Source organism: Monopterus albus, unplaced genomic scaffold, assembly GCF_001952655.1.
Source record: "Monopterus albus unplaced genomic scaffold, M_albus_1.0 scaffold31.1, whole genome shotgun sequence".
NCBI lineage: Eukaryota > Metazoa > Chordata > Actinopteri > Synbranchiformes > Synbranchidae > Monopterus > Monopterus albus.
The window spans coordinates 5,130,078-5,140,010 of NW_018127911.1; the positions used below are offsets into that span (position 1 = coordinate 5,130,078).

Below are 9,933 nucleotides of genomic sequence, written 5' to 3' on the forward strand. Positions count from 1 at the left end.
AATGCACAGAATGGGCTACTGAGTAAAAAAAAAACAGAACTTGCTGTGCCTTAATGTGGCCATTAAGGCATAACAGCTTATGAAGAGCCTGCTGCAGATTTACATGATAAAACTATGTGATTTCAGAAGCCTGAGGGTTTTCGTTCCTTTTACAAAGGGAGGGAGTAGGAAAGCTTCCTTAAGTTATGACTGTACGTATAGGTTACGTGTGCGCGTGAACGCGCGTGCGCGCCACACGTCGGCGGATACAGATGGTGAAAGCCCATCTGTTTCGAGACAGTGTATTAGAGGGGAGCGTGGTGTTCACGAGTTTTAAACAGGGGTGGAGGACGGCGACAGGATCCTCTCTCTCCCTCTCTCTCACTGAGTTGAAGCTGAGGAGCTTGGTGGTAATGAGAGTTTAACAAGCCCCAATAAATCTGTTAACGCTTGGTGGCATAATCTAATGTTCTAATAATAATAATATTAATAACAATTATTATTATTATTAATACATGACAGCATACCTTTATTTTAATGTCGGTAGTCAAGTCCAGTAAATTTTGATTTTATTAATGTATTATTATTATTTTAATTTCTCATCAATGCCCCCCCCACCAACCCACTTTAACCATCACATTGAGCCCCTGCACACATTTCCAGCGGCTTATCACCATTGCCATGCCTCCCCTCCCTTCTGATGTGTTATCCAGATTACCATCAGTGCCCCTTAGATATTTTTAACAGATCCTCTGCGCTCGGCAATATCCACTCGCAGCCATCTGGTGCAGATCAGAATCTACTGACTGCTTGGGCTTCAGTCGTTAAGGTATTAAATCTAGAGCTACAAAATGCTCACATTTGACTTGGGATGTGGGTGATATAAGAATCGAATCAAATAAAAATGGAACTGTTAAAACATGACACCCTCCACCACCACCACCACCACCACCCGCCCCGAGCCACAAGAGCAAAGCAGAGGTTGGTGTCCGAGCCTTTTCTTTTTCTGAACTGGAAACTGGATAAGCGGTTCAAGAGGAGGTGACCAAACGCTACAACACCATATGTACTTCCTTATTTATTTATTTACATTCAGCTCTTGTGGAATTCTATTTTTCCGTTTCTATAAGAAGAAAAAACTGTCTGTATAAAGGCCTATGTAACGATGAAACGCTACAGTTCTGTGCTTTTTTAAGAATTCAACATGTTTAACTTATAGTGAACTGGTTTCGGATTATGGCGCTAACTTTGTCTTCTTTTTACTTAATGTGCTCAAAGAATTATCACGCAATTTGAATAGAAAATTGGATGAAACAGAATCGGAAAGTCAAATGTGGGTGGATAATATTTTGGCAGCGTGTAGTGGGACCTGCAGATGTTGGACTTGTCTCTATCTTGTCCTCCTTCCTTTTCACCCACAACAAGAATTAGTGAAGTGGCTCTGTTGTTATAAAGGACAACAGCAATCTGGTCGAACACACACACAGACGCACGCGATGATCTAGCCTATTAAACCTTTAAGAAAAAAAAATCTAATGCAACTAAAACACAACTCAGTAAATACAAACATAATCAATTAATTTTCAGGAAAGATTTGCATTTTTTTTCTGAAATGTTGTAACGTTTGGAAGTAAAGTCTCTTTAAATGATCTGTTTAATTTTATCGCAGTTACACAAAAATATAAATTAGTGAGAGACAATTTATTAAAGTGTTTATTTAGCGATTTAATTAAAACCGTTTTTAAATGTCCTATCATAATAAACTCAATGAAACGATTAGGTCCCTTTAACACGTCCATAAGTTTTGAAATGAAGAAGAGTGAAAAGAATAAATCCAACTTGGAGAAAGAAACTTTAAAAGTAAATGCACTGTTAATTAAATACACGCACCGACAGCTCGTGATAGCAAACTCCTTCTAACGGGTTTACTTCCCCCTGTGTCGGACAGCTGTAAAATCGTGTGTGACAGGTTGTCATACAACAATCAAAGCCTTCGGTGAATGGACTCTAATGCTTGAACATTTAACATACAATAAGTACAAACACGGAGGGAGAGGGGGGAGAGAGAAGGGAGCGGGGAGAGGGAGGGAGGGGCAGAGGGAGAGCGGGGCCCCAGCCAATGTGCTCACTCTATATTCACATTATCCACATTGCTCCGAACGAGGAGGAGCTTGCAGGCTCAAGTAGGGGATGCCAATCAAAGCATCAACTTCAAATTGTATCTGAGAGATCAGCCGGGAGACCTCAGGGCCAGGCGCGTCAGTCGGAGCGCAATTGTTGATCAGATCACATCCAGCGGACTTTGCGCGAGAAAAGACAGGAAGCCGAGATTTAAGAGCGGGTTGTTTTTTGACTGCATACCACTGTATGTCTGTAGTAGCTGTGACTTTGGCTTATACACCTTCCCTTCTCTCCTCCGGGTACTTTTTTTTGGTCTTTTTTCCTCTCGCATACCCTTTTTACCCACACTTTGTCGGACGCTACAGCTGTGCGACAGTTCGGCGGTGGAGATGTCTTTCCCGCAGCTAGGCTACCCGCAGTACTTAAGTGCCTCCCAGGCGGTGTACGGGGGCGAGCGGTCACGTCAGTGTTGGGCATGTACGCCAACCCGTATGCACACAACTACAGCGCTTTCTTACCTTACACCAGCGCGGACTTGGCTCTTTTCTCTCAGATGGTAAGGTTAAATGTTGTTTTATTCCCTTTGAAAAGACTGGCGTGGCACAGATGTTTGTTGACGCTCGGCTTAGTGTCCATGTGTGAAAATCCACAAGTTAGCGTTTATCTCAATACGTGAAAATGCATTTTAAAATTTAGATATTTTTTTAAAGTCCATTAATAATTATGAGTCTATATTTTTGTTCGATTTTTGACAAGACATTGGCTGAATTCAGTGTTTATCTGAGCTAGTGATGTGAAAAGTTTGACCGGAGATGTTAAGAAAAAGAAAGAAAAATATGGCTTGAAGTAGTTCATGTTGTAACATGTTGTATGCATATGAATAAAATATATGATTATTAACTCATGCAGATAAAATGATTGCAAACGAAGAAAACGTGCAATGGCTTTGCGTTTTTTTCAGACACGATGGGAATAAAAAAAAAGTTTCTTCTTAGTCTGCTCCGGTCAGTTATTTGATCAGATGGTTAGAAATCATCTTTACCGTCGAACAGACTATAACACACTGTGTTATAACTATGCAGCAGGTTTTCATCTTAGAGGCGTTTTTATGTTCTGTGGTATATCATCCTGTCATTCATGGTCACGTGGATTTTTACTGTGCCTACATGAATAATTGTCAGCCATTTATTGGCCTAAAATACCCCTAGTGATAATAATTATTTTGTTAATGAGTGGGCTAATGTGTGGTCAGGTCCATAGGCAGTGAGTATTGCACTAATGCGTTTTATTATCCCAAACCCTCGTTGGTTGCTTGAAAGGATCGTCAAAATCAAGTAGACATGAGACAAGGGATTAAATTCAGCACGAACGTACACGAGGGGCATGTCGGGAAAACTTATCATAGGCCTTCAAATTGTTTTGACATACTTGAAGAGTGTGGAGGGGAGTTTGGCGACACGAAATCCTGCGTGGCATCTGTGTGTTCCCAATAATGCAACGATCTCTCGTCCTGCCCACTGCATTTGTTCGATTATTAAAGTGACATTTTCTGAAATATGTTTGTCAATGACAGGACCCTGCCTTTCAGTGAACAGCCTGGCTGTGAAAGCGCAGGTGCCGCAGGCCTAGCATGTGGTATGTAGCAAGTTGAGAAGCTTATTTGTGGGAAGCTCGGGTTCAGGTGCAGCTGGAACTCTTGGAGTCTTTAATAGAGGCCATTTCACTCCTTTTGAATTGAATTACAGCCAAATGCATTTGAGCAACACTGTGAAGCATAATGAATTTAATTTGTTAACCAGTGTGTCAAACTGCTATTGAATGGCCTCACTGTAACGCGCTGTTCTTTATTAACTTTCAAGGGATCCCAGTATGAACTGAAGGACAGTCCAGGCGTCCATCCTGCCAGCTTCGCTGCGCACACCTCGCCGGCTTTCTATCCATACGGCCAGTTTCAGTACGGGGACCCAGCCAGGCCCAAGAACGCCACCAGGGAGAGCACTAGCACCCTGAAAGCCTGGCTTAATGAGCACAGGAAGAACCCGTACCCAACCAAAGGGGAGAAGATCATGCTGGCCATCATTACAAAAATGACGCTGACGCAGGTCTCCACTTGGTTTGCCAACGCCAGGAGGAGGCTCAAGAAGGAGAACAAGGTGACCTGGGGAAGCCGGAGCAAAGAGGACGGGGAGGACGGTAACTTGTTTGGCAGTGGAGACGAGGCGGAGAAAAACGAAGACGAGGAGGAGATTGATTTGGAGAGCATAGATATAGACAAAATCGACGACAACGACGGAGATCAAAGCAACGAGGATGATGATGACAAATCAACGGAGGGGAACAGAGATCACAGGGGCGGCGTTGGTGCAGGGGGAGAACTGGACAGCTTGGAGAAAAGAAGGGCCTTCGCCCTGCAGGCCCATGAGGCCTTTGACAAATCTAAGAGCACAATTTCAGTTCACCCAGGGAGTAAGGAGAACTCGGACGGTAATAACAACAACACCACAAGAGTTTTCTCTCCGGACAGACCCGGGAGCTTTCCTCTCCCTTCTAACAATAAGCCTAAAATATGGTCTTTAGCAGAGACCGCTACTAGTCCCGATAGTTCATCTCAGAAACCCACGTCCCCTTGTGGCCCAGCGTCCACCACTCACCCACCAACCCCCCACCACCAGATCCAAACCCATCCGGCCTTCCTCCCCAGTCATGGACTGTACACCTGCCAGATTGGAAAGTTCCATAACTGGACGAATGGGGCTTTCCTGGGCCAGAACTCCCTGCTGAATGTGAGGTCGTTTCTGGGAGTAAACCACCACCACAACCACAACTTGACTGGTGGGAGTGTCGCCGGTAGCAGCTGCAGCAGCGCTTAGCAATGACAGCAAGGCCCCACCAGAGACCCACAGTCCTAAGCACATAGGTAGGATAACATCCATTGCGCATGCACATGCACATGTTCAGATTGCCAGCGCTAAGCATTTTATTTTGAGTGGAACCTACTCTACCTACCTATTTTTAATGGTGGAACTCGTGGATGTTGAATTTAGTAAAGGACACATCGATTGATAGGCCTAGTCTATTCCACATGCCACTGTACTTATAAGTGTTTTTGCTTATTTCCTTTTAAGACCATGAAAACGGTGTAAGGTCTGATTCACCTCCGGCACAGACATTGAAGTCTTCCTTTCGAGCCATCCATGACAGGTGAGGCATGTTCTTTACTTTTTTTTTTTTTGCTCTGGCTAATAGTAGAAAGCACGTAGCCAAAAGAAAAGGATCAGTCGCAAGCTTATATTACATGATTCAAATCAAATGCTAGGGTTATTGCATTCATCCAAACATAATATCAAAATAAAGCATAGACAATTAATTGATATGGACGTCATGGAAGGCCTTGGATCTTTATGAAATTATAATTACACTGATAATAAAAATCCTAAGCATAGAAAAACGGAAGCGAACTGTTTAACCAGTTCCAGTGCCTTACGTCTGGGTAGCTCTGTTAGGTGTGTTTTAACAGGTTTTTCTTCTACTTAAAAATATAATAATAATAATAATAATAATAACAATAATACCAGAGCAGAATAAAATAAGCCATGACAAATAAAGCACTGTTTGCTTTGCGGGTGACAGAGGTCTTGACTCCCATCCCACACCCCCTTTAATTCCACCCCTCTGGGGAGAGTGTGGCTACTTATCAAGTCACCGAGTAAAACGGGCTCTGTCTGGACTGTGTGCTTTCCCTAAAGACCCATGGGAGACCCAGAGCCCAGGGGAGTGCTCTTACCGTAAGGGGGGAAAGTTTACCTCTGTTTCAAGTATTACAAAATACTCTTTCTCTTGATTCAACAGTCCAATACAAATAATAAGCATTTATGTGATTTATGATCGTTGGTGATGGCTGCGTAACGAGGATTTCTTTTTCCACACACTAAAATATTTTAGAGCTCTAAAATAATAATTAACAATGCATTATTATTATTATTATTATTATTATTATTATTATTCTAGAAATGTACGCTATTAATTGGGGAGGCTTTTTAAAGCAAGACTGCAATCTGTTTCAGATCAGAAGTGTTCAGCCAGACACTTGAAATGCATATTGAAACCCGCTGTCCAAACACGACGGGGGTATTTATCTACCTCTCTGTATTATTCTTTATCCAGATCCTCTCTGCCTTCCAGCGCCAGGAGTCCCCAAGACGCCACGCAACGAGTCCTCACTGCTCTGTCCTCGGCTTGATCAAGAGATTTTTTTTTCTTCTTCGTGCTTGAATAAAAAAAGAAAAGGAAAGAAACAGAAAAATAAGACTTTACACTCCTTTAAAAGGACAAAGAGAAATAATAATGCAGCGTAGCATTCAGTCGGTACAGAACAAATGGCGTAATTTGGTAATATCCTGTGGATGGATGGATTACTTCCTCTATTGTTGTGTAGCCTATAATCGCGCCTATATGTTACTCTCTTTCTCCCCACTTTGCCCAGACAGTTTGGGACCTTTTGGTAGGCTTTTTACTTTATTATTACTATTATTATTATTATTGTCTCTATCTTGTTTTGGTGTCCACTCTTTAATGTAAATACCAAGTGATTTAAATTTGTAAATAGGAAGCGTTGAAGGAATTTGTCCAGATCGTATATTTTGCCTAATAAACTAAATGAAATTATAGAGAGCTCAGTAATTTTTATTTCACGAACTGTGGGAATGGGAGTGGAAAAAATATTGGCAGTCTGCAACCAAGCTTAATTTTATTCAAGTTTGGGAGGACAGCAGCGTGGATGCATTGAGGTGCTAATAAGTGTCCAGATGGTTGCTGGTGACAGAAAATGGACAGGAGCAGCTGGGAAGGTCATTAAGTAATAATATGGGAACGCCCAGTCCAAACAAAATCAAATGGTTAAAATCTAATCTGTCAGAGAGAGAAGTCGATTCGAAGATAAATTATTAATATTTTCTTTTTTCTGGGGGGAGGAGAAGAAGGCTGACATTGTGGACCCCGCCTGTGGAGCAGGGTCAGTGTTTTGGGGTCCTGTCTGTTCCGAGGACCATGGGGATCATTAGCCTAGAAAAGCAGCTTCTTTGCTTTTCAGTCGGTGACCACAAGCAAATATTGACTTTTCACAACAGCTTGTTGGGGTTGAAACATAATAAGAGGAAAATGCAATAATTAGCTGGGATTTGGCAAAATGTGTGCATTATATTTTTCTCTTTTTTCGTTTGATTTACATGAGCCTAGAATCCAGTTCTTTTTTGTTAATGAGTTAGTTCTTTTTACCATGTTATAGCCTGATTCAAAACAATTCCACACATAAAATTTTTAATCTTTGTCCTAAATTAACAGCTATATTGTGAGAAAATGTTCAGCCTGAGTTAAGACATCTGAGTAAATGATAGTAAGCTGTGCTGTTCCGCCGTGCGTATGATCTAAGTGGCCCTAACCTGTAGAGGTACTTAGGCACATCTGTTTTGCAATATGATAGCGACCTCTATAGGCGAGGGAAAGCTCACTAAAGACTGGGACAGCTTTCAGCCTCCAACATGAAAATACTTGCACTATAACTGTACTATTGCACACAATGCACAACGTGCTTTATGGTTTGATTCCAACTCTTAGCAGGACTGTGCTGTCATAGTTCTAGAGGAACACACAAAACCAAAAGAGAAAAGTATTTGTGGGAAGACTATGACACCAAGTTCAGGTAAAACATTAGACATCTAGAAACATATCGTTATTATTAGTATTAGTGCTATTAATTCATTAGGACCCAAAATAATAGTTCATTTCAAATTCTAATGTACAATAAGTCCTTTGCTGTTTGTAAAGGCAGTATTTTTACCGCTTGAAAACCCTGCAGAGCTTCCAAATGAAGGCATTACAAATAATTGTACAAGTCTATAAACGTTACAGCATCGTGCAAAAGGGCAACAGTGATTTCTTCTTCTTCTTCTAAATGCTCGGTAAACGTTGACTAGACCATATCTGGGTGGCAGAGGGGGACGTTTATGCGCATAAATCTGTGTCACTTAAACGGCCATGCGCTAAACAGTGGCGCAGTGGAGGGCTGTGTTGAAAAATTAACAAAGGTCACGGAAGGCTCTGCTGATCGGAGCGGGTTCATTCAGCTGTTATAGTTACATCTTACATAGATACATCCTTTACCTTACAAATGCGTCATAACACTGTATGCAAAGAGGTTTCTTTTAATTCCAAAATCACAATTATATGATTACTCCACCAAGGACATTTAATATGCTGGTGTCAATATTAACTTAACAGTCACCTTTTTGTTTCCTTCTCTCTCCTTTTTGCAGCACTGTTGGTACAGAAAAATTGCACTGTGTGGTGATACAATGGGTCCTAGCCCTGTTATTAAGTATTGCTTGGTCGAAATTAGAATCAAATTAAGCCATGAGGAGCCCGAACTGACTCTTATCAATTTCACTTATGCTACAACACGTGCTTTGGCAATAATGATTGTAATATGGCCGAGGAAAAAAGGCAGGTGTGTAAATTTCATATCCCCCTCCCTTCCTCCCTCCACGCTCCATTTGCACATGACATCCTCTCATGAGCTGGCTTTTGGGGCTAAAATTAAATAACCTTTCGGTGTCCCATTTATTTCTTTTGTACTGACACAGCGTGAGGTTAGTGCAAAGGCGTTAGCTGCAGGCCATAATATTGTGTTTCCATAATATATACAAAATTATTCATTTAGTAAGTGGATGTACAGTGGATTGTCTAATGGGTAATGAGCAGAGTTGGAGCTGATAATTAGGCTGTCACTTCCAGCCATTTTTTCCCCGGACGCCCTGGGCCAGGGATGTAGGGGAGGAAAAGAAAATAAAGACCATGACATGAAAAAGAAGAGTAGATAAATGAATTAAATGTAAATATAGAGCTAGAGGATAATGCTCTTTGGTATTTCAGAGGTAAATACAAAATACAATGAGATTTTTAAAACACTACAGTCATTGTCAGACTCAGTAACTAATACTTTTATTATGGTAATTGCTCTATAATGGCTAGAGTGATAAGTTCATTACTATTCAAAATAATAACTACCATACAATCTTTCATAAATCCATTTACCCGCCACCAGAATAAAATTAGGTTGTTTGCTGGAATTAAGAAACACAACGCATCAGAACTAGTTCCAGTAAAATCTGAAGGGCCACATCTCTTTGAGTTTTTGTTATGTTCAACTGAGGCCTGAGAGCCAAAACCTATTCTGGAGATGTGTGAATTGTGGCTCATGCAAAGACAATAAGTTGTTGACCTTAAAACAATTTAGCATTCTGTCACAGGCTGTGGCCCCCCGTAATACCGCAGTCTTTTGTTGGCAGACAAGGACCATCTCCCCCTGCAACTGAGACGTGTCACACTGTGGCAAGCCATTCATTTTAGTAGTGAATTGTATGTTGTGACGTGTGTGTATGTGTGTGCGTGTGTGTAACAGGGAGAGTGAGGGGGAGAGAAGTGAATGCATGGGCAGGAAAGTTTATCACTGTCTTGTCTTTTTTGGCAGAAGCAGGCTATTCTTACAGCAGACTTGACCCCTTGTAGTCCAACAACACAAACGTCTTTGCCTCTTTCTATCCCTTCACCCTCCTCCTCTTCCAACCCCGAATTCCCTTCAACATCTCCGTTGTCTTCTTCCAAAGATGCCCGCCTATATATGTGCCCCTCTAGTCCATTTATCTAGCTTCATGAGTGCAGCACTGTTTGAACGCTCGTACAAAAGCCATCCTGGGCCCCGGCCCTGGCCCCGGCAGGGGGATACACACAACAACAACAAGTCACAGGAGCCTAGCATCGGCGGAAAACCGCGGGGCC

General features: G+C 41.8%; 1 protein-coding gene and 1 long non-coding RNA gene across 2 annotated transcripts; both read left to right on the forward strand.

Annotated features, from left to right (window-relative positions):
* Positions 1–2,187: 2,187 nt before the first annotated feature.
* irx1a (iroquois homeobox 1a) lies at positions 2,188–4,928 on the forward strand (the record flags this gene model as incomplete). Its single annotated transcript, XM_020596877.1, is given in 3 exon segments — positions 2,188–2,556; positions 2,559–2,656; positions 3,960–4,928. Coding segments are annotated over 3 exon segments (1,134 nt in total), but the record flags the coding sequence as incomplete, so codon positions are not given.
* Positions 4,929–4,931: 3 nt separating this feature from the next.
* LOC109958268 (uncharacterized) lies at positions 4,932–6,724 on the forward strand. The gene is made up of 3 exons (XR_002274650.1): positions 4,932–5,017; positions 5,226–5,301; positions 6,265–6,724. It is a non-coding gene; the product is annotated as an uncharacterized LOC109958268 (long non-coding RNA).
* The last annotated feature ends 3,209 nt before the right edge of the window (positions 6,725–9,933 follow it).